We start from the raw sequence: 26132 nt of genomic DNA on the forward strand, positions 1-26132 counted from the left end.
CTCTTGGTATTTGGGTGACATTATCATTTATTGTCCCTCCTTAATTATCTTAAGAGTCAACTACATACAGTGAGACTGGAGTTACATGTAGTTTCATAGTCACTTTTTTCTGGTGCTAAATCTTATTAATGTATTAGTACCAACTAATTACACGCGCATGCATTAAAACAGACTTGTAGACAGCGGCAAATTTTCAGCATTCCAATACAGCACACCAGCAGCACAGATGTATTTTCAGGCTGACTGCAAAACACCAATTGCTTGCATACCATTTATGCTTATGGTCTTTTTGAGTGAGAGAGGAAGAGAAATTCAGTCCATATTGTATTTGACATAGTATCATAGTAGGTACAGCACAGGAGGTGGCCATTCGGCCCATCGTGCCTGTGCCGGCTCTTTGAAAGAGCTATCCAATTAGTCCCATTCCTCTGCTCTTTCCCCATACCCCTGTAAATTTTTTCCCAAGTATTTACCCAATTCCCTTTTGAAAGTTACTACTGAATCTGCTCCCTTTCAGGCAGCGCATTCCAGATCATTACAACTTGCTGCGTAAAATAATGTTTCCTCACCTCGCCTCTGGCTCTTTTGCCAATCACCTTAAATCTGTGTCCTCTGGTTACCGACACTTCTGCCACTGGAAACAGTTTCTCCTTATTTACTCTATCAAAACCATTCATGATTTTGAACACCTCTATCAAATCTCCTCTTACCCTTCTCTGTTCTAAGGAGAACAACCTCAGCTTCTCCAATCTTTCCACATAAATGAAGTCCCTCATCCTTGGTACCATTCTAATATATCACTGCTGCACCCTCTCTAAGGCCTTGACATCCTTCCTAAAGTGTGGTGCTATTGAACACAATACTCCAACTGAGGCCTAACTAGTGTTTTATAAAGGTTTAGCATAACTTTCTTGCTTTTGTATTCTATGCCTCTATTAATAAACATGGTGCAGTGTACATTAATGAAAGACTATACATCAAACATTTTCCCTTTGTAATAAGTTTATTCAAGACAAAATGATTCATTAAGAAAAATGAAGGAAGGATCTATTGAACACTGAGTAATCATTACCCTAAATTCATCATAACAAGACAAATTCATTTGCAAGTCCATATCATTTTAAGTGTACAGAGTGCTTCAAATCCAAACAATAAAAACCTATTGAGTGCTGAATGGTTTTTCACTTTTCAAACTATTGTTTTATATAAAATCTAAAACATTGTTCTTCGACACGAGAACTATAACCTTTGAAAACTTCTGAATTTATATTACCATAGGAATTACTGTTAGTGATATTGCCGGCCAAATACTTGGGTTTGCATGATGTTCCTCTGTTCGCTACTTTAACTAACCTGATTGATTTTAAAGTCAATTAGTGCATACTCTTTTTTAAAAAAAAGCAGACAAATGCCAATATCAACAACAGTAATTTCTAGGCTATTATTATTGAGTAAAGCTGAAAGAAGTGAAACGATTGAGTCACAATTTCTTCTGGGTAGAAATGTCGATGCTGTTGTGAAAGGTTTAAACTGCATACTCTTCCTCAATTTTTTTTTGCTTTTGGGGTGAAACACAAATGAAAAAAAACACTGTTCAATCTGTGGAGTATTTATTAGAACTTCTGATTTTAAGGTTAAACCCAATTAAATCTGATAATTGCTCCTCAAAAGATAAATTCCAGAACTGGGGTTTGAGTAAGGAACTGGCATAGTGCAACTCTGGTATGATACACAGTCACTTTCAGTTTGAGGCAGAGAGAAATTCATCTCCTCTCAGTGCTGATGGACAGTGTCAACATAGTGTTCTGATTGCAAACAATGTTTCATTTTAACCTAAAAAACACACATTGCTTGTTGGTGATTTCACTTTTTTTAAAACTGAATTCAGGAAAAAGTAAAACCTGAAAATCAGAAGGCTTAATTATTTACTTTTGCCTTGAAGCAGGACTTGTATTTACTAAATAACAATGGAATGCATATCATTTACAAATCGTAACAAATCTTTACATGTATGTGTTCATCTGAACTTGTTTTGTCATTAAGACAGTCAGACATGTGGCACTTTGAATGCAATTTAAACCATAATAAATAATTCATTTTAAATACTTAAGAGGCCCAGTCACAAAAACATTGTTCCTCACTCATGGGATCATTTTTAATAGGAATTCTTTGGCTGATTGGTTGGGTAGGTGGCAGAGGATGTTGAGGACTCCTGATTACTTAATGTGTTGTAATTTTAAATGAATAAGAATACTGTAGTATTGTGAGCAAGTATATAATGATATAGACCTAAAGACTGAGTCATAAGCCTTTCACTTTATTTTTAAATCGCCTCTTCACCTCTCCTGAAGACATTTAGGTTCTGGGACATGGTTCCACAAGCACTGGCTGACATCCACGACCTTGCCCAAATGTGTGAGCCTTGGCAGCAACTGATGGCTAGCTATTCACCCAAATGGAAAATTACTGCCAAACCTGATTGTGTCCTTGTCCAAAGGTCACAAACACAGTCTCCAGCAGGAATCACCGAATAGCGATTGGAAGCAGCAGCCCTGACTTATTTTGCCTTCCCTACTCCAGGGTGAAGGCCAATGATAGCACCCCTTCTACAAGAGGCCAGAAAGTGAAGCTGGGACTTTTTGTTCTATATGACTCAGTTATGTTATCTTTCGTAACTAAGCCATTGATGGAGCTAAGCCTTGCACTTTATTGGTGCATTAATGTCTTTAGACAAATAAACTAGAAATCCTACAAGGGGTTTCCAGAATTTTCTTTATGGATATTTTGCTTTATAGATACTACTGCTTCAGAACAATTCTCAAGTGCTCTATTTAAACTTTCCTTCATTTTTGTGAATGCACTAGCCAATGCAATAGCTGAATACTAGGGAATTTTTTTAGCCACCAACATCAAAGTGATCTGAATGCAAACTTTTGGCAAGGATTAAAGGATTTAAATATGGACCAGTAACAAGGTCAGCCCAGTTTTCTCTTTTTGCACAAACGTTGTTTTATAGTTGGTGCACATCTCACAAAAGAATTAGATATGCACCTGCCTCTCATATGTGACACCAAATGTTTCACCCACTTAATACGACTAGGCAAAAAAATCTAGATAAAAGTGCATTTACCTACTGTACTAGAGCTGTATTAAGCTACAGGTTTATTTTGGTTAGTGTTAAATTAAAAAAAAATCAAAATACCATGAAAAATACCAGATCATCACCCATTTCTCATTGTTTAGCTTCTCATGATATTTCATGTAAATCACAAGCAAGACACAAACTCATCTGAACCTTGATAAGAATATAATTTGGATTCCAAGATGGGGCATAGACAAGTACAGAAAGCATGGTTTAAATATAAAAATGAGAAAAATATGGCTCTGAATTTTCACAGGGATTGTCCCGATCGCTTTCCATATCTTCGATGGGAGTTCGGCGGAGACCCAGGAGAAACCACCGCTTTTGCACCATTTCTCTAGGGTTCTGCTGGTCTCCCATTGAAGTTACAATGGGAGATCAGGACAACCCCTGTGGAAATTCAGTGCTTATATATTTACCAGGGACACATTTATTTTATTTTTGCCTTCTTCAGTTCAGTGTAGATTATATCAACGGTATTTGTTTTAATTCCTATTTTGCACAAGTTTTCAATGCAAGAGATTCAAAAACATACTACGGATAACACTTAACTTACATACATTATTCAAATCAGCTTCTAAATATTGTAGTGATTTTCTTGCAACCTTATAAATGATACTCTTGTATCCCCATCCTGGGTCAAAACATTATTTTATAATATTAAAGATGAAACTATTAAGTGTTGATGTAAAAATATTAGTGATGATGTTTGCCTAGTGTTTTGTATTTCTGACTGGATCAGACAGGATCTAGGAAGAACATTTAATGTGCCAAGTGAGTGGAAGCCTGAATTCCTGTATTGATGGCGTGATTTAAAAATGATCACAAATTGTACTTTTTATTTTGGATAAAAGATCATTTGGAATTAAAAAGATTTTCAAACACTGTCAAATGTAATGTATGAGTTGCACCTCCACACAGGTCTCTCAAACGCATGAATCAAGAAATCTGATTTATGCACTGTTAGCGATCATTGCTTCTAAAAAAAGAGTATGGTACAACACAGAACACTACTTTTATTTTACTGTGTTAGCTCAGGTCTTTCAACAACAAAGGCAATTGGTGTTTCAATTGGTCTTCCAAAATTAACAGAAATTCTACCAATTTCATACCGTCTTAGTGTAAACCCTTCAGTGCAGAATCAGGTTCCTGTCAACTTTGCTGCAGGCTGTCTGAAATTCTGCAACTCAAAATCGAATACTACTGAATGCAGAGGTAGTCCCACAATTTCCCAGCTTATTTGGCTGTTTTGTGGGTGCTGGACTGTATGTGGCATATCTGAAGAATTGGAAGCAGTAACTGAAATGCACCTTGGATGTAGGTAGTACTGTTAGAGCCCTGTAAAGATGAACCCAAGGCATATTAGTTCCTTTAATTGTTAACAATCTTTACACACTTCAGTGTCTTATTCTTTATAATAAAAACAAATGTAAGGACTTTCTTCAGCTTTCCAATTTATTGGTTTGCTTTCAAAACAACTCTGACAAAAAGTAGGATTTTGCAAACAAATCATGTGATTTGCAAGCAGCAAAACTGTACAAAGCTACAAGAGCAGGTCAGAGGTTGGGTATTCTGCAGCGAGTGACTCACCTCCTGACTCCCCAAAGCCTTTCCACCATCTACAAGGCACAAGTCAGGAGTGTGATGGAATACTCTCCACTTGCCTGGATGAGTGCAGCTCCAACAACACTCAAGAAACTCGACACCATCCAGGACAAAGCAGCCCACTTGATTGGCACCTCATCCACCACCCTAAACATTCACTCCCTTCACCATTGGCGCACCGTGGCTGCAGTGTGTACCACCTACAGGATGCACTGCAGCAACTCGCCAAGGCTTCTTCGACAGCACCTCCCAAACCCCCGACCTCTACCACCTAGAAGGACAAGGGCAGTAGGCACATGGGAACAACACCACCTGCACATTCCCCTCCAAGTCACACACCATCCCGACTTGGAAATATATCGCCGTTCCTTCATTGTCGCTGGGTCAAAATCCTGGAACTCCCTACTTAACAGCACTGTGGGAGAACCTTCACCACACGGACTGCAGCGGTTCAAGGTGACGGCTCACCACCACCTTCTCAAGGGCAATTAGGGATGGGCAATAAATGCTGGCCTTGCCAGCGATGCCCACATCCCATGAACGAATGAAAAAAAGGTGTTTTCACAAGCAGCTTCTTCAGGATTGATTTAACTGAATGACATAGTGAATCAACATAACATAGAATAGTGATTGGGATGGTGTAAATAGCTTGAAAATCTAGCCCATTGTGTTTACACAGCTTACAGCAAAAGTCTGAGACACAACTGGCTCATTGAGCAGCATTCATTAGGAGTGTTTTGAGTTCTGCAGAATATTTAGATGGCAATTATTTTGTTTGAAGTAAAAGTGATAAAAAAAGGACAAACCAATTTAGTGACAGCTAATATTAAAGTCCTAGGGCTTCATTGATTGTATCTCCAGGTCATAAAATAGGGAGCGAGGCCATGGCCCAGCAGCACAACAAAAACAAAGCAAAATGATCAGTGCATGCATTTTAAGTAAAATAAAACTGGAAAATTGCAAATGATGGAAATCTGAAACGAAGATAAAATACTGGACATATATAGCATCAGTAAACGGAAGATAGGCTATGATGTTTTGTTGCATACCATTCATGAGGACTAAAGACTGGAAGATAAACATGAATTTTAGTAAAGCTGGAAAGTAGGACACAAAGTTAAAGGAGGAGAGTGTCAACAGATGCATCAATCACAGGGGGGAAGTTGATGGGCTAATTGACCTGCATTTTGAGAAAACATTTTCTTAAGACATTCCGGATTCTGGGGGAGAAGCATGTCCCATCACCCTATGCACAATAGTGCCTTCATCATGCAGGATTGTGCAGTGAGGTTAAACAAATGGAAAGAGCACGTGTAGTGATTCAGGAAGGGAACTGTTGGTATGGGGTCAGCTTCCACATGAATGCTACTGCCACCCATCTCTACCTCTCCACCATCTCTCACGAACCCTCCAAAGGCTTTGTGTTGCCAGACTGTTTGTCCAACATCCAATCTTGGATGAGTCATAGTCTCCTCCAGCTAAATACTGAGAAGACTGCAGCCATCATCTTTGGACCCCGCCACAAACCTTGCACCTTCGTCACTGAATCGATTTCCCCTCCCCAGCAACTGTCTAAGGCTGAATCAGACTGTTTGCAACCTAGATGTCCTATTCAACTCACTATCCTCTCCACCACAAACATCATCTGCCTCCACACCTACTGCAGCACCATCTTGTGCTGAAATCCTCATCCAAGCCTTGGCCACCTTCGACTATTCCAATGTTCTTGTAGCTGACCTCCCATTCTCCACCCTCCGTAAATTTCAGCTCATCCAAAACTCTGATGCCCAAATCCTATCCCATGCCAAGTACTTTTGTACTTGCTGACCTACAACGGCTCCTGGTCACCCAACGCCTCCAATTTATAATTCTCATCTATGTGTTTAATACTCTTCATGGCCTCACCAACCCCTCCCCCGCATTTCTGTAACCTTCTCCAGTCCTGCAAACCTCCCCCAACAAAATCTCTGTTCCTCTTATTCTGGTCTCTTGTTTGCCCTCCCTCCCTTCGTCCCACTATCACCTCACATTTCTCCACATTAAGATTTATCTGCTCAATCTACTCACCTGTCTAAGTCCTCCTGAAGTCACATATAGTCCAGTCCACAGTTAACTACGTTCCCTAATTTGTGTCATCTACAAATATTTCTGGTCCTTAAACCAACTTGCTATCCATGCTGCTTCATTCTCTTTAATACGGAGTACCTTAATTTTACCAGCAAGTCTCCTATATGGTAAACAGGGAAAAATTATTTCCATTGATTTGTGAGCTGATAACTAAAGGGCATAAATTTAAGATCATTACCTAAGGAAGCGGTTAGGAGAATGTTTGAAGCAAAGGGTTGTTGGGACATGGCTTGTCCTACAAGAGACAGGCATGGAAAGAAGATCCGCAATGGTTTTTAAAAGAGTAGATAAATATTTGAAAAAGTAAAAATGTAAAAGGGTATGGGGGAAATGCAGGGGAACAGGACTAAGTGGATAGCAGTTTCAAAGAGCTGGCATAACCTCAATGGCTGAATGGCCTCCTTCTGTTTTGTTAAATTCTATGATGTGAGATCAGACAGACTTTACATACTCAGCCTGCAGTTAATACACTGGTTAAATTTAAAAACAGGTTCCCTTATTCTGAAAATTAAACTAGACATCCTAGTGTTTAAGCAAATATTAATGGTTGGTGAGACTGATTATCCCACAAAAAATGAAAAACTACACTAGGGAGCATTGTATAGGCCTTATTTAGAAAAAAAAGTAAAGCTCACCTCCAATAATACAGTATTTATCTGTGGATTTAAAACTTCTGCCTTCTTTTTAGCCTGCAAACATAATATGTAGAAAATTACACAAAAGCAATTAAAAATGCAAAATTAAAACAAATCTGCCTTATTTTAAATTAACTAACTCTTTCTTTAAAATATGGGAGGAATTTCAAGAGTGTTCATATGTTTATACCCCATGACATGGTTTGAAGATCAGTATGATAAAATGTTTTGTTTTGAATTTTAAAGAAGGTAGATTTAATTAAATAGTAAGTACTTACAAGTCACTGTTTCTGTTATGTAATATAATTCATAGAATCATAGAATCATAGAAGTTACAACATGGAAACAGGCCCTTCGGCCCAACATGTCCATGTCGCCCAGTTTATACCACTAAGCTAGTCCCAATTGCCTGCACTTGGCCCATATCCCTCGATACCCATCTTCCCCATGTAACTGTCGAAATGCTTTTTAAAAGACAAAATTGTACCCGCCTCTACTACTGCCTCTGGCAGCTCGTTCCAGACACTCACCACCCTTTGAGTGAAAAAATTGCCCCTCTGGATCCTTTTGTATCTCTCCCCTCTCACCTTAAATCTGTGCCCCCTCGTTATAGACTCCCCTACCTTTGGGAAAAGATTTTGACTATCGACCTTATCTATGCCCCTCATTATTTTATAGACTTCTATAAGATCACCCCTTAACCTCCTACTCTCCAGGGAATAAAGTCCCAGTCTGTCTAACCTCTCCCTGTAAGTCAAACCATCAAGTCCCGGTAGCATCCTAGTAAATCTTTTCTGCACTCTTTCTAGTTTAATAATATCCTTTCTATAATAGGGTGACCAGAACTGTACACAGTACTCCAAGTGTGGCCTCACCAATGCCCTGTACAACTTCAACAAGACATCCCAACTCCTGCATTCAATGTTCTGACCAATGAAACCAAGCATGCTGAATGCCTTCTTCACCACCCTATCCACCTGTGACTCCACTTTCAAGGAGCTATGAATCTGTACTCCTAGATCTCTTTGTTCTATAACTCTCCCCAACGCCCTACCATTAACGGAGTAGGTCCTGGCCCGATTCGATCTACCAAAATGCATCACCTCACATTTATCTAAATTAAACTCCATCTGCCATTCATCGGCCCACTGGCCCAATTTATCAAGATCCCGTTGCAATCCTAGATAACCTTCTTCACTGTCCACAATGCCACCAATCTTGGTGTCATCTGCAAACTTACTAACCATACCTCCTAAATTCTCATCCAAATCATTAATATAAATAACAAATAACAGCGGACCCAGCACCGATCCCTGAGGCACACCGCTGGACACAGGCATCCAGTTTGAAAAACAACCCTCGACAACCACCCTCTGTCTTCTGTCGTCAAGCCAATTTTGTATCCAATTGGCTACCTCACCTTGGATCCCATGAGATTTAACCTTATGTAACAACCTACCATGCGGTACCTTGTCAAATGCTTTGCTGAAGTCCATGTAGACCACGTCTACTGCACAGCCCTCATCTATCTTCTTGGTTACCCCTTCAAAAAACTCAATCAAATTCGTGAGACATGATTTTCCTCTCACAAAACCATGCTGACTGTTCCTAATTAGTCCCTGCCTCTCCAAATGCCTGTAGATTCTGTCCCTCAGAATACCCTCTAACAACTTACCCACTACAGATGTCAGGCTCACTGGTCTGTAGTTCCCAGGCTTTTCCCTGCCGCCCTTCTTAAACAAAGGCACAACATTTGCTACCCTCCAATCTTCAGGCACCTCACCTGTAGCGGTGGATGATTCAAATATCTCTGCTAGGGGACCCGCAATTTCCTCCCTAACCTCCCATAACGTCCTGGGATACATTTCATCTGGTCCCGGAGATTTATCTACCTTGATGCGCGTTAAGACTTCCAGCACCTCCCTCTCTGTAATATGTACACTCCTCAAGACATCACTATTTATTTCCCCAAGTTCCCTAACATCCATGCCTTTCTCAACCGTAAATACCGATGTGAAATATTCATTCAGGATCTCACCCATCTCTTGTGGTTCCGCACATAGATGACCTTGTTGATCCTTAAGAGGCCCTACTCTCTCCCTAGTTACCCTTTTGCCCTTTATGTATTTGTAGAAGCTCTTTGGATTCACCTTTGCCTGATCTGCCAAAGCAATCTCATATCCCCTTTTTGCCCTCCTGATTTCTCTCTTAACTCTACTCCGGCAATCTCTATACTCTTCAAGGGATCCACTTGATCCCAGCTGCCTATGCATGTCATATGCCTCCTTCTTATTTTTGACTAGTGCCTCAATCTCCCGAGTCATCCAAGGTTCCCTACTTCTACCAGCCTTGCCCTTCACTTTATAAGGAATGTGCTTACCCTGAACCCTGGTTAACACACTTTTGAAAGCCTCCCACTTACCAGACGTCCCTTTGCCTGCCAACAGACTCTCCCAATCAACTTCTGAAAGTTCCTGTCTAATACCATCAAAATTGGCCTTTCCCCAATTTAGAATTTTAACTTTTGGGCCAGACCTATCCTTCTCCATAGCTATCTTAAAACTAATGGAATTATGATCACTGGTCCCAAAGTGATCCCTCACTAACACTTCTGTCACCTGCCCTTCCTTATTTCCCAAGAGGAGGTCAAGTTTTGCCCCCTCTCTAGTCGGGCCATCCACATACTGAATGAGAAATTCCTCCTGAATACACTCAACAAATTTCTCTCCATCCAAGCCCCTAATGCTATGGCTGTCCCAGTCAATGTTGGGAAAGTTAAAGTCCCCTACTATTACCACCCTATTTTTCTTGCAGCTGTCTGTAATCTCCTTACATATTTGCTCCTCAATTTCCCGTTGACTATTTGGGGGTCTGTAGTACAATCCTATCAAAGTGATCTCTCCCTTCTTATTTTTCAGTTCTACCCATATGGACTCAGTGGGCGAACCCTCGGATATATCCCCTCTCACTACTGCCGTGATGTTCTCCCTAATCAAGAACGCAACTCCCCCTCCTCTCTTACCTCCTGCTCTATCTTTCCTATAGCATCTGTACCCTGGAACATTGAGCTGCCAGTCCTGCCCCTCCCTTAGCCATGTTTCAGTAATAGCTATAACATCCCAGTCCCATGTACCCATCCATGCCCTGAGTTCATCTGCCTTGCCCATCAGACTTCTTGCATTGAAATAAATGCAGTTTAATCTAGACTTCCCTTGGTCTTTGCCCTGCTTTCTCAGACCATCTGTCCGGTCATGTTCTGTACACTCTCCCTTACTGCCTTTTGTTTCTGTCACCACTTTATTTCCCACTGACTTCCTGCATCGGTTCCCATCCCCCTGCCACATTAGTTTAAACCCTCCCCAACAGCACTGGCAAACACTCCCCCTAGGACATTGGTTCCAGTCCTGCCCAGATGCAGACCGTCCAATTTGTACTGGTCCCACCTCCCCCAGAACCGGTTCCAATGGCCCAGGAATTTGAATCCCTCCAGCTTGCACCATCTCTCAAGCCACGTATTCATCTTAGCTATCCTGTCATTCCTACTCTGACTAACCCGTGGCACTGGTAGCAATCCTGAGATTACTACCTTTGAGGTCCTACTCTTTAGTTTAACTCCTAACTCCCTAAATTCAGCTTGTAGGACCTCATCCTGTTTTTTACCTATATCGTTGGTGCCTATATGCACCACGACAACTGGCTGTTCACCCTCCCCCTCCAGAATGTCCTGCAGCCGCTCCGAGACATCCTTGACCCTTGCACCAGGGAGGCAACATACCATCCTGGAGTCTCGGTTGCGTCCGCAGAAACGCCTGTCTATTCCCCTTACAATCGAGTCCCCTATCACTATAGCTCTGCCACTCTTTTTCCTGCCCTCCTGTGCAGCAGAGCCAGCCACGGTGCCATGAACCTGGCCACTGCCACCTTCCCCTGGTGAGCCATCTCCGCCAACAGTATCCAAAACGGTATACCTGTTTTGGAGGGAGATGACCGCAGGGGACCCCTGCACTGCCTTCCTACTCTTCCTCTGTCTGTTGGTCACCCATTCACTATCTCCCTCAGTAATTTTTATCTGCGGTGTGACCAACTCACTGAACGTGCTATCCACGACTTTCTCAGCATCGCGGATGCTCCAAAGTGAGTCCATCCGCAGCTCCAGAGCCGTCAAGCGGTCAAACAATAGCTGCAGCTGGACACACTTCCCGCAGGTGAAGGAATCAGGGATACAGGAAGGAGCCCTGAATTCCCACATCCCACAAGAGGAACATGACACGGCGCTGGGATCTCCTGCCATGACTTAACCCTTAAATTAGCTTAAGAACAACTACAATGTCAAGAGAAAAAAAAAAATAATTAATATATGTTTATAAAATAATCCTATTTACAGAGTTGCTCGGTGAAGTATCTTTTGCCCTACATTTTCTCAGCAATGCACATTCTTACTTCATGGAACTCTTATCTTGTGGTGCTCCAATTAATGCTACAACCAAGACTATACTGAATTTCTTGTGGACTGTGAAGTCACTATCAAGCCCACTAGTCACCTTGAAGTCCACATAACAGTTTGAAGCAGATATCTTCCTCAAACTTACGACAAAGAAAAGAAATTTGACATACAATTACAACAACTTACCCCTGCTTGAGTCAAACAGGAAGCAAATTTCTTGGAGAGTGAGGATACTTCCTTACACATAGCAACAGTTAACCTGGGTCAACATGAAATAAAATATCATAAAATGTGATTTATAGAACAAAACATAAATAATCAAACTTGCATACAAATGCTTGGTGAGAGAGTTATATAGAAAGCTTCCACATGAAATCCAAGAAAAGCTATGCAAGACTAAATTAAATGCTTGAACATGTACTGAATTACTACGCAACTCAGCCAATAACAGTGAAAGGGAATCATATTAAGAAATCTGAATAGTGATATTCATTTTCAGAGAAGTAGTGGGTAACAATTGGATAAGAAGTGATTATGGCCTCCTAAACCACAATTGACAAAGTTGAATAGATTGCATGGGTTTTACCTCAACTGGAATTTTGTGATAAAAAGCAGAATGAAAGGTCATGTCATAAACTCTTATTTAATGCAGATATAAAGTATTATAACTAAACAAAATGACTACAATTCTTAAGACAAGAATTGAAAGATCTCATTGCATGCCAACAACAAGCTGAGAAAATAATAGCTTTTTCACATGAAGATTTAAATAGTATTAGTCTATGAATAATGAAGATAATTTGAATATTTGTAAAACTTCTCCACAGCCACTAAAGAGAAGCAGAGACCTGGGATAAGTCGTATGCACACTTCTTTAGGTTAAGTATGGTGGAGGTGGGGTGAGTAGGAGGAAAAGTATTGAAAAGGAGTACATTTTAAAAATAAATATTGGCAGCAAACCTCATCTCCTGCACAATACTGCCTTTGCCAGAATTCTGTTATGAACTCTGCTGTCACAAAGATATATTATTTCAACACTTGGAGGGATGTTTTCCTCTGTTTTCTAATTTTAGCAAAAATGTAACCACAATATAAAGCAGTGTTCCCTACTTTTCTTATCACAGTTCTTTCCTAATCACAGTATATAGCACACATTTTTGATTAAATTAAATAAAATTATTCTAAATGATGATTAACAATCTAGTTTTTAGTTCTTACGCAGAGAGGATTTTAGCCTGATCCAATGCTGGCTTCTCCACATCCTGTCCATGAAGTATTAACTCAGCCACCTTATGGAGTTGCTCAATGCAGCGTGCTGTTACCTCAGCCAAACTCTCAATGGACAACATCAAAACATCCTGCATTCAAAAAAAAATATTTATTTTTACAAATTTTACCCCTCCCTCCTTGCTGGGATAGCATTCCTACCTTGCCCAAATGGTCATTATCATCAATCCTCAACAATGAGCATTGGCAGGCAATGTGTCAGCAGAGACATCACAAAGGAGCCCAATCCTATCTCCACCTTATGTCCACTCAGACACTTCCAGTAGAGACTGTTGGAATACCATTTTGCCCTCCATTACCCAGGGGCGCTGGGTAATTCTCCTGCCGCTGCCCCATCTGATGTCAGCTAATTTAGCACAGACTAGAGACTGAACCTGGTACCTTCTAGGTCTGTTTGGTTCAGTTATTAACTGGATAGATTCACTGAGCCGTCGGGGAGTGCTTAGTTTATTAATTCTAGTTGTATTAGACCTAAAAGGAATGAATTTGAGTTTATATAATGCTTTATTTTTCTCAGGATTCCTAAAGCACTTCATATCCAATGACTTATTTTGAAGTGTAATGATTGTTGTTATGTAGACTAAATATGGCAGCCATTTTACACACACCAAAATCTTACAAGGAACAATGACATGAATGACCAGTTAATCTATATTTTTTCACGTAATCTTGTAAATGATGGAATCAAAATTCACAGATCCCACATCGCAATATTTATTTAAATAAAAGTAGTCATAAGCTACAGCCTTTATATTGTCACAGTTTACATAATTTATACACAATAGATTACCATTGGATATCATAGGTGAAATAAGGCTATATATTTTTTTAAAAACAGAAATTTAATAAGAACAATTTTATTCAGATTATCTTTCAATTTACGTAATTGCACACATTTCACATCCTAGGAAAACCTCACCTCTACAGGTATTTTGTCTTCTTGACTTTCTATGTGTTTTTGTTTCTCTTCCTGTTCTTCCTCTTTTTCACTATTAGTTTCTGTAACCTTTACTTCAGCTTCTGCTGCAAGCAAAGAATTGGTCTCTTTCACCCAATCATAAGCCTTTCTCCTTGCCTGGAAAAGTGAGTGGCTGTCAATTAGGACCTTGGCTGACTTTCACAGTGCTTCAAAATTACATACATTTCTTGTTTAAAAATCATATTTTAAACATCCGATCATACCTTGTGCCATAATCACAAAAGAGTAAAATCAGAGAATAATAGTTCTGTATTTCAATATATTGTAAAACATAAAATATAGGTTTTATAGCAACAATGATTTAAAAAAAATACTACTTTCTGACTTTGCTAATTTATATCTGTTCACCCAAATGCGCCGCTGCAAGGTGGCATCTCTCCATACACATTAGGAGATTTTCTTGGATAAATATCTTATTGATAAGGTTACACCATTTACTTTCACCAGTTGAAGCTAACTATCATAATTTGTGCAAAGCACGATTCACTTATTTTATGAGTTTCAACTGTCATTATGCAGCCAAAAACAAATCCTGTTAATAATTTAATCAATTCTTTTTCACATTTAGAAACGGCTGTAACCTTATAATAAGTTACCCATTTGTCATGAGAGATTTCTCAACTAAAAAAATTCTATTTAGTCCAAGTACTTGTATTCCTTGCAGAACAGAAAGGGTTAAAAGGGCAAGCAATGTAACTGGAACAACATTTGGTGCAATGGATACACTAGTATATTGTCTTGTTTGTTTCAAATCTGAATAAAACCAGTGGGCCATTTCTGAATAGCTGTACAATAAAGGAAAAAGCCCCATAATGTCTCAGTAACAGTAGATGCAGGATCAAGAATATGATTATTGTATTGGCGGGACAATGGTTCATTTTGGAATAGTGCGTAAAGCTGGATATATCACAATGTGAATTATACACACTGATCATACATCCAAATGCAAATTAGACTTAGTGGCTACATACAAATTTAAGATTGGTCAGATTAGCCATAAGGTATTGCAAGGCTGCAATTTATGTTAGGAAATAACAGCTCAGATCAATTACCATAAGACCATAAGAGATAGGAGCAGGAGTAGGCCACTTGGCCCCTCGAGCCTGTGTCTGCCATTTAATGAGATCATGGCTGATCTGATTTTTACCTCAACTCCACTTTCCCGCCCTTTCCCCATATCCTTCGACTCCCTTGCTGATCAAACATTTGTCTAACTCAGCCTTGAATGTATTCAATGACTCAGCCTCCATAGTATTTTGGGGTAAAGAATTCCAAAGATTCACGACCCTCTGGGAGAAGAAATTCCTCCTTATTTCTGTCTTAAACGGGCAACCCCTTTTTCTGAGACTATGCCCCCTCGTTTTAGATTCCCCCATGAGAGGTAACATCCTCTCAGCATCTACCCTATCGAGTCCCCTCAGAATCTTGTATGTTTCAATAAGATCTCCTCTCATTCTTCTAAACTCCAATGAGTATAGACCCAACTTGTTCAATCTTTCCTCATAAGACAACCCTTCCATACCTGGAATCAACCTAGTGAACCTTCTCTGAACTGCCTCCAATGCAAGTATATCCTTCCTTAAATAAGGGCACCAGAACTGTACGTAGTACTCCAGGTGTGGTCTCACCAGCACCCTGTACAGTTGTAGCATGACTTCACTGCTTTTATACTCCATCCCCCTAGAAATAAAAGGCCAATATTCTGTTTGCCTTCCGGATTACCTGCTGCACCTGTATGTTGACTTTTTGTGTTTCATGTACGAGGACACCCAGGTCCCTCTGTAACGCAGCATTTTGTAGTATTTCTCCATTCAAATAATATTTTACTTTGTTATTTTTCCTCCCAAAGTGGATGATTTCACATTTCCCCACATTATATTCCATCTGCCAAATTTTTGCCCATTCGCTTAACCTGTCAATATCCCTTTGCAGACACTTTGGGCTCGATTTTAGGGTCGGGTTTCCTGCGGGGGGGCCCGGAAAATCCTGATATGAGGTCACGTGACCGGATCGCGCCGCAATCCCGACCACTTCCGGGTTCCCCGATGACGTGCGGGGCTGCGTGCGTGGCCCCCGCTGGTGAGAATCCCGCAGGCAATTAAAGCCAGCGGGGTTCCACTTGAGAGTACTTACCTTGCTTGTTGAGGTCAGTTAATGAGCTGAATCAGCTGTCAAAAGAGGAAGTGTGGGATTTTACCTGCATCGCAGCGTGTTTCCCACACTGGGGGAAACAGTCTCTCTCCAACCAGGCGTGTTGCAGCCAGCAGCCTGTGGCAGCTGCCAAGGTGCACTCCACGGGGGAGAGCCCTCACCCACGCAGGAGGCCACCGCGTCACATAGGGCAACCCCTGCCCCCCACCACCTCCCGCCAAGCCAGAGGACAGACCGACACGAAACCGCAGCCCCAGTCCGAGGAACCACCCACCTACCCTGCACAACCCCTCAGACCAACACCTGCCAGATGGGTGGTGCGTGGACACCCTCGGAGGACGAACAGCATGACCAGCCCCAGCAGCCTCGCAGTCCACGCGGTCCGCCGCAGAGACGTGGAGCCCCCCAACAGGGTGTTGTTGCACGCCCACCTGCACAGCAGGAGGGAGGGCTACCGCAGAGAGAGACGCATCGCAGAGGGCACTACCCTCGCCACATGGTCCACAGACCGAGGCGAAGCTCCCCGGACCTCTCCGAGCAGCAGTGCACACGGAGGCGCAGATTCGCTCGACATGTAGTCGTGGAGATCTGCAGGCTCTTTCATGCCGAGCTGCTCCTGGCTGGCCCCAGCACCAAGTGCTTACCTGTCGCTGCCAAAGTCACCACTGCCCTCCACAACTTCTCCTCTGCATCCTTCCAGGGTGCAGCCGGCTACACCGCCGATGTCTCTCAGTGGTCTGCGCGGAAGAGCCCTGCAAATACACCTGCACCTACTCTGCAGTAACACGATGGGTGGCATCAGTGGTGGGTCCTCATAGTGATACCCAGGAGCGGGCATTATTGGACACAACAGACAGGATTCGCGGAGACATGGCAGTGGTGGTGCCAATATAATGTGTGCTGTTTGTTGCTCTGAAATTCAATATAGGTAACACCCATGGCAAACCCTCCGACACCCGTGTGCACCCCCTTCATGCTCACGAAACATTTGCCTTACGCTGCCTACTGCACATATGTGATGCATGCCCTGTGGCTGCAGCACAGGTGGTGGCAGGTTGAGTGAGGCTGGCCGTGAGGGAGATGCACGAGAGGGTGAGTATGGGATAGAGCCATGAGATTGTATGAGGATTGGGTCGCGTGTTAGTGGCAGGATGAGTACTGGCGAGGTGAGTAGGTGGAGGTAAGATGAGGATGGGGTTTGAGTGGGTATGAGGGGTGATGTGACAGAGTAGTGTTGGCGGTGCTGAAGGAGATGTGGGGTTGGGGCAGTGTTGTGGCAGATGGAGTGTAGGGGAAAGACTTCGTGTTCTCACTGTGGCTGACCTACTGAGGTCATTGCAGCGCCTCCTGCACTGTATGCAGGTGGGCGATATGTTGGTTGCGCAGGTGACCCCCTCTGCCACCTCGAGCCAGGCCTTCTTGGTGGCAGAGGCTGGCCGCTTCCTCCCGCCCGCCGGGTGGAAGATCTCTGTCTTCGCCCTCCTCCTCACCCCATCTGATGATACCTGGGGTGAGGCATCATTAAACTGGGAGCAACCTTCCCCCTGGGCTGCTCCATGCTGTAATTTGTTCCATTGGTTGCAGCATCTGTCAGTGGAGGACTGCCCCTTTAAATAGAGCGCCTCCAGCTGACAGATCGTACTGTGCATGCGCAGCCCGCCCGACGCGCAGACCAGCAGCGTGGACCCCGGAGGAGCAGGTAATTGATTCCTATTAGTGTGTTGCCTGCTACGATCGCGCGGGCAACCCACTAATTTCACCGAGCGTGTTGACCACGCTCCCGAAACCCAACCCGCCGGAAACCCGCAGGCCTGGTAAAATCGAGCCCTTTGTGTCCTCATCGCAACTTGCTTTTCCACCTATCTTTGTATCATCAGCAAATTTGGCCACAAGACACTCTGTTCCTTCATCCAAGTCATTGATATGTATTGTAAATAGTTGAGGCCCCAGCACTGATCCCTGCGGCACCCCACTAATTACAGATTGCCATTTTGAAAATGACCCTTTTGTCCTGACTCTTTGTTTTCTGTTAGTTAGCCAATCCCCTATCCATGCCAGTATATTACCCCCAACAACATGAGCTCTTATCTTGTGCAGTAATCTTTTATGTGGCACCTTATCGAATGCCTTTTGGAAATCCAAATATACTGCATCCATTGGTTTTCCTTTATCCACCCTGCCCCTTACTTCCTCAAAAAACTCAATAAATTTGTCAGACATGATTTTCCCTTCATAAAACCATGTTGACTCCCCTTGATTGTATTATGAGTCTCCAAATGTCCTGCTGCTACTTCCTTAATAATGGATTCTAGCATTTTCCCAATGACAGATGTTAGGCTAACTGGTCTATAGTTACCTGCTTTCTGTCTCACTCCCTTCTTGAATAGGGGTGTTACATTTGCAGTTTTCCAATTTAATAAAATCTTTGACATTAATATGAAATTGACCCTATTAGAATGAAAAAAACTTTGCTTTTCCTAAATGGAGCTGTTCACATTACTGATAACGTTATTTCAATTAAAAGCTTGACTGAAACCATGTAAAATATATATAGATTGAGTTGAAGAAAGGAAAGTCTCAAAGCACTTCAAAGCCAATGAAGTACTTTTGATGTGTAGACACTGTTTTAGGGAAACCCAGCAGCTGATTTGTGCGCAGCAAGGTCCCGCAAATAGTAGTGAGATAAATGCTTCATATGGTTTAATTATTCTGGACATTTCTACACAGTTCTCCAACCAGCAAAATATAACAGGATATGTGTTAAAGTAATGCTCCCAGCCATCAATTAAGCATAGTTTGTCTGTCTGGCTGACTTCAAGACATCATTCTTTTTAAAAGCAATTCCCCTTGCATTAAAAAGTCAGGGATCCCCTAATGGTTCACTAGGTAAATGCATACGGTGCAATATTGAGTTATGTAGACCAGGAAGATCTCAGAATTGATCCCCAGTTAGCTTTAGTAAACCAGGGTTGAGGTAGGACCACTATAATTGGCCTTAGAATGGTTGGGCTAGAGAATGGCTGCTCCTGCACAGGAGGGCAGGAAAAAGAGTGGCAGAGCTATAGTGATAGGGGACTCGATTGTAAGGGGAATAGACAGGCGTTTCTGCGGACGCAACCGAGACTCCAGGATGGTATGTTGCCTCCCTGGTGCAAGGGTCAAGGATGTCTCGGAGCGGCTGCAGGACATTCTGGAGGGGGAGGGTGAACAGCCAGTTGTCGTGGTGCATATAGGCACCAACGATATAGGTAAAAAACAGGATGAGGTCCTACAAGCTGAATTTAGGGAGTTAGGAGTTAAACTAAAGAGTAGGACCTCAAAGGTAGTAATCTCAGGATTGCTACCAGTGCCACGGGTTAGTCAGAGTAGGAATGACAGGATAGCTAAGATGAATACGTGGCTTGAGAGATGGTGCAAGAGGGAGGGATTCAAATTCCTGGGCCATTGGAACCGGTTCTGGGGGAGGTGGGACCAGTACAAATTGGACGGTCTGCATCTGGGCAGGACTGGAACCAATGTCCTAGGGGGAGTGTTTGCCAGTGCTGTTGGGGAGGGTTTAAACTAATGTGGCAGGGGGATGGGAACCGATGCAGGAAGTCAGTGGGAAATAAAATGGTGACAGAAACAAAAGGCAGTAAGGGAGAGTGTACAGAACATGACCGGACAGATGGTCTGAGAAAGCAGGGCAAAGACCAAGGGAAGTCTAGATTAAACTGCATTTATTTCAATGCAAGAAGTCTGATGGGCAAGGCAGATGAACTCAGGGCATGGATGGGTACATGGGACTGGGATGTTATAGCTATTACTGAAACATGGCTAAGGGAGGGGCAGGACTGGCAGCTCAATGTTCCAGGGTACAGATGCTATAGGAAAGATAGAGCAGGAGGTAAGAGAGGAGGGGGAGTTGCGTTCTTGATTAGGGAGAACATCACGGCAGTAGTGAGAGGGGATATATCCGAGGGTTCGCCCACTGAGTCTATATGGGTAGAACTGAAAAATAAGAAGGGAGAGATCACTTTGATAGGATTGTACTACAGACCCCCAAATAGTCAACGGGAAATTGAGGAGCAAATATGTAAGGAGATTACAGACTGCTGCAAGAAAAATAGGGTGGTAATAGTAGGGGACTTTAACTTTCCCAACATTGACTGGGACAGCCATAGCATTAGGGGCTTGGATGGAGAGAAATTTGTTGAGTGTATTCAGGAGGAATTTCTCATTCAGTATGTGGATGGCCCGACTAGAGAGGGGGCAAAACTTGACCTCCTCTTGGGAAATAAGGAAGGGCAGGTGACAGAAGTGTTGGTGAGGGATCACTTTGGGACAAGTGATCATAATTCCATTAGTTTTAAGATAGCTATGGAGAAGGATAGGTCTGGCCCAAAAGTTAAAATTCTAAATTGGGGAAAGGCCAATTTTGATGGTATTAGACAGGAACTTTCAGAAGTTGATTGGGAGAGTCTGTTGGCAGGCAAAGGGACGTCTGGTAAGTGGGAGGCTTTCAAAAGTGTGTTAACCAGGGTTCAGGGTAAGCACATTCCTTATAAAGTGAAGGGCAAGGCTGGTAGAAGTAGGGAACCTTGGATGACTCGGGAGATTGAGCAACTAGTCAAAAAGAAGAAGGAGGCATATGACATGCATAGGCAGCTGGGATCAAGTGGATCCCTTGAAGAGTATAGAGATTGCCGGAGTAGAGTTAAGAGAGAAATCAGGAGGGCAAAAAGGGGACATGAGATTGCTTTGGCAGATCAGGCAAAGGTGAATCCAAAGCTTCTACAAATACATAAAGGGCAAAAGGGTAACTAGGGAGAGAGTAGGGCCTCTTAAGGATCAACAAGGTCATCTATGTGCGGAACCACAAGAGATGGGTGAGATCCTGAATGAATATTTCACATCGGTATTTACAGTTGAGAAAGGCATGGATGTTAGGGAACTTGGGGAAATAAATAGTGATGTCTTGAGGAGTGTACATATTACAGAGAGGGAGGTGCTGGAAGTCTTAACGCGCATCAAGGTAGATAAATCTCCGGGACCTGATGAAATGTATCCCAGGACGTTATGGGAGGTTAGGGAGGAAATTGCGGGTCCCCTAGCAGAGATATTTGAATCATCCACCGCTACAGGTGAGGTGCCTGAAGATTGGAGGGTAGCAAATGTTGTGCCTTTGTTTAAGAAGGGCGGCAGGGAAAAGCCTGGGAACTACAGACCGGTGAGCCTGACATCTGTAGTGGGTAAGTTGTTAGAGGGTATTCTGAGGGACAGGATCTACAGGCATTTGGAGAGGCAGGGACTAATTAGGAACAGTCAGCATGGTTTTGTGAGAGGAAAATCATGTCTCACGAATTTGATTGAGTTTTTTGAAGGGGTCACCAAGAAGATAGATGAGGGCTGTGCAGTAGACGTGGTCTACATGGACTTCAGCAAAGCATTTGACAAGGTACCGCATGGTAGGTTGTTACATAAGGTTAAATCTCATGGGATCCAAGGTGAGGTAGCCAATTGGATACAAAATTGGCTTGACGACAGAAGACAGAGGGTGGTTGTAGAGGGTTGTTTTTCAAACTGGATGCCTGTGTCCAGCGGTGTGCCTCAGGGATCGGTGCTGGGTCCGCTGTTATTTGTTATTTATATTAATGATTTGGATGAGAATTTAGGAGGCATGGTTAGTAAGTTTGCAGATGACACCAAGATTGGTGGCATTGTGGACAGTGAAGAAGGTTATCTGGGATTGCAACGGGATCTTGATAAATTGGGCCAGTGGGCCGATGAATGGCAGATGGAGTTTAATTTAGATAAATGTGAGGTGATGCATTTTGGTAGATCGAATCGGGCCAGGACCTACTCCGTTAATGGTAGGGCGTTGGGGAGAGTTATAGAACAAAGAGATCTAGGAGTACAGATTCATAGCTCCTTGAAAGTGGAGTCACAGGTGGATAGGGTGGTGAAGAAGGCATTCGGCATGCTTGGTTTCATTGGTCAGAACATTGAATGCAGGAGTTGGGATGTCTTGTTGAAGTTGTACAGGGTATTGGTGAGGCCACACTTGGAGTACTGTGTACAGTTCTGGTCACCCTATTATAGAAAGGATATTATTAAACTAGAAAGAGTGCAGAAAAGATTTACTAGGATGCTACCGGGACTTGATGGTTTGACTTACAGGGAGAGGTTAGACAGACTGGGACTTTTTTCCCTGGAGAGTAGGAGGTTAAGGGGTGATCTTATAGAAGTCTATAAAATAATGAGGGGCATAGATAAGGTCGATAGTCAAAATCTTTTCCCAAAGGTAGGGGAGTCTATAACGAGGGGGCATAGATTTAAGGTGAGAGGGGAGAGATACAAAAGGGTCCAGAGGGGCAATTTTTTCACTCAAAGGGTGGTGAGTGTCTGGAACGAGCTGCCAGAGGCAGTAGTAGAGGCGGGTACAATTTTGTCTTTTAAAAAGCATTTGGACAGTTACATGGGTAAGATGGGTATAGAGGGATATGGGCCAAGTGCAGGCAATTGGGACTAGCTTAGTGGTATAAACTGGGCAACATGGACATGTTGGGCCGAAGGGCCTGTTTCCATGTTGTAACTTCTATGATTCTATGATTCTATATGATTGTTGGGCAGTGATCTCTGCTGAAAGGTATACTTGGCTGGGCTTCAGGCAAGGATAGGATCAGGCTGAGCCATAATGCCTTTTTACAAATTGTATGCAGATACTCACCATTTTAGCGTATACTGGAAGAATGGCGATTAGAGGGAGGTCTGATCAGTTTGTAAACAGGTAAGTGGTACTTAATGAATGTCAAGTCGCATATATATTCTCCCAGATCACACTGCCTAGTATCAGAATAAATCCATGTTATTGAAAGTTCTCTCTATCTTCTACCTCTAGGAAGGAGCCTTAAAATAAGAATTAAAGACTTAAAAAAAAGGGCGACATAGAACACACAAAAGGGCAAGTATTTACATCAAGAATGCTCCCTCATACACACCACTACCTTCTCAGTTAAGCAACTGCTGTGACTCCCCAAAAATTATGGTGAATGTACTGTAATTATTCACATCTACTTGCCTTATTGAGCTTGTCTGGAGTAGCAGCCACATGCAGCTCAAACAGTAGCTCAGTTAGCATGTTCACAAACTCCTCACCATCATCTGCTAGAAACAAAAAAAAGCATTTCACGTCTTTAATGCAATCTTTTGCACTACATTCAGGTTAACAGAAATTATAGGTGATAATGGTTTCTTCCTAAAGTATTTGAGGATACAGCAGTGTGTCACACCACTTCATGCAAGATGATCCAGTATCAGAATCTTACTTTCAGTCTATCACTGAAGTAGTGGTAAATTATTTTATTTTATTTTATCATGCTGTACAGAAGAACATTTTCTCATTCATGTAAAGACCTTCTTTTGGGAGGAATGCAGAATTATTTGGGAAATCTAAATTCTGTAACATGTTAACCTGATATGATGACAAGAGATATTTGGATTTGTGTGTGGTGAGTTTTGGTTCTGATGAGTTTAAAGACAAAAGGCCGGGTAAATTGTTTGGGCAGTTTGGCTAAAATTTATTTATTGGTTTTTAAATAGGGAAAATGCACTTTTCTCCCCTCCTATATATTATGCCATTCCTCAGCTGGCGCAGATATTATAACATGCTTCTCAGTAACTTACCACTGTACGTGAGAATAATTCTCTATGTTCCCTGAAAAGTTGAGCTGACACCCCCTATGATATCTCCTTCCTGTAGTGAAACTGATACTTTTCATTCCCATAGGAACAGGAGTAGGCCATTCAACCCCTTGAGCTTGTTCCACCATTCAATTAGATCGAGGCTGATCTGTACCCTGACTCCCTTTACCCACCTTTGATCCATATCCCCGCATACCCATATTTAATAAAAATCTGTTGATTTTAAAAATTTCAATTAACCCAGCATTCACAACCTTTTGAGGAGAGAATTCTAGATTCCCACTCTCCTGTGTGTCAAAAAGTGCTTCCTGATTTCACTCCTGAATAGCCTACTTTTAATTTTAAGATTGTGCCCCCTTGTTCTGGATTTACCCCAATAGAGGAAATAGCTTCTTTATATCTACCCTATCAAATCCTTTGAATCATTATTTACAATTTAAAAATTTGCTGATGACACCAAATTGGGGGTTCTAGTTAATACTGAGGAAGACAGCAACAAAATACAAGACGACGTTAATAAACTTGCAAAATGGGCGTGTAAATGGTAAATTAATTTCAATATACGCAAGTGTGAGGTGGTACATTTGTTAGGAGGAATTAGGAGGCCACATATTCCTTGGACGACAAGAGTCTAAATGGGTTAGAGGAGCTGACGGATCTAGGGGCACAGATTCACAAATCATTAAATGTAGCAACACAGGTTAACAAGGCCATAAAAAATGCAAACAAAGCACTGGGGTGCATTTCTGGAGGAACAGAATTGAAAAGCAGAGAAGTTAGGTTAAACTTATATAGATCCATGGTTAGGCCACACTGGAATACTGAGTAGAGTTCTGGTCTCCATATTACAAAAAAGGATATAGAGGCACAGGAGACGGTGCAAAAAAGATTTACAAGAATGATACCAGAACTGAGAGGTTATAACTATCAGGAAAGAATGTAAAGGCTGGGTCTCTTTTCTCTAGAAAAAAGAAAGCTGAGGGGTGACCTAATAGAGGTCTTTAAAAGTATGAAGGGGTTTGATAGCGTAGACATGGAAAAGATGTTTCCACTTGTGGGGGAGACCAGAACAAGGGGCCATAAATATAAGATAGTCACTAATAAATCCAATAAGGAATTCAGGAGAAATTTCTTTACCCAGAGAGTGGTTAGAATGTGGAACTTGCTACCACATTGAGTAGTTGAGGCGAATAACATAGATGCATTTAAGGGGAAGCCAAATAAGTACATGAGGGAGAATGGAATAGAAGGATGTGCTGATAGGGTTGGATGAAGAGGGGTGGGAGGCAGCTCATGTGGAGCATAAACACTGGCACAGGCCAGTTGGGCTGAATGGTCGGTTTCTGTGTTGTAAATTTTACATAATTTAAAACATCTTAATTAGATCACCCCTCCGCCTTCTGAACTTAAGGGGATACAAGCCAAGTTTATGCAACCTGTCCTCATAATTTAACCATTTAAGCCCTGCTTTCATTCTGGTGACTGGTGAATAAAATAAACGTTAGTGATACAAGAACTATGAAGCTTATAATAGTGAAAAGAGAAGAAAATGCCTAGTTAAGGGAGAGAGAAGAGAAAAATATGAGAATTAAGCAAACTTTAAAAAAAAATTAAAAGCATTTTAAAGTAGTCATCATTTTAGGAATATTCAACATCAACTTTATGGAAATAAACCTACTGCTGACATCTAGGTAGTAATATTAGGGAATCATTTAACTGTCACAGCACATGGGCTGAGATGTTTTTTAAAAAAAACAGGCCAGATGTTGCATAAGTTTGGGTAAATATACTGGATAGGAATGGAAAGGGCTAATCAGGGAAGCCACAAGATTCTATTGTAGTACTGTCAATGATTTGCTTACTGAGCACATTGCAGTTGTGAGAATAATAATGTGCTGGATGATAAGGTGTTGGTACCCATTGATAGGAGGTACAAGGACTGAAGTGTTACTTCAGCAAAAGAGCATTATCTGCACAGACAAATATAATAAAGTTCATGTAAAGTCTGGAAAACAAAGGGGAATACAGCTAGTGAGACATGATGAGTCACGTAACGGTCATAAAAAAGGGTATTAAATT

General features: G+C 42.0%; 1 protein-coding gene across 2 annotated transcripts in view; it reads right to left on the minus strand.

Moving 5' to 3' along the window:
* Positions 1-984: 984 nt before the first annotated feature.
* fam114a1 (family with sequence similarity 114 member A1) overlaps positions 985-26132 on the minus strand; it is a 55908-nt gene continuing 30760 nt past the window's right edge. Inside the window, exons 9-14 of one of the 2 annotated variants that reach the window (XM_067988847.1) lie at positions 23431-23513; positions 14160-14315; positions 13172-13311; positions 12140-12212; positions 7510-7563; positions 985-4480 (exon numbers count right to left, since the gene is read on the minus strand). In XM_067988847.1, the coding sequence (XP_067844948.1) occupies positions 4379-4480; positions 7510-7563; positions 12140-12212; positions 13172-13311; positions 14160-14315; positions 23431-23513 (608 nt within the window). In that variant the 3' untranslated portion in view covers positions 985-4378. Of the gene's footprint in view, positions 4481-7509; positions 7564-12139; positions 12213-13171; positions 13312-14159; positions 14316-23430; positions 23517-26132 lie in introns of both variants that reach the window. The other variant, XM_067988836.1, reaches the window with a different exon arrangement.

This window comes from Heptranchias perlo, chromosome 1 (assembly GCF_035084215.1).
Source record: "Heptranchias perlo isolate sHepPer1 chromosome 1, sHepPer1.hap1, whole genome shotgun sequence".
NCBI lineage: Eukaryota > Metazoa > Chordata > Chondrichthyes > Hexanchiformes > Hexanchidae > Heptranchias > Heptranchias perlo.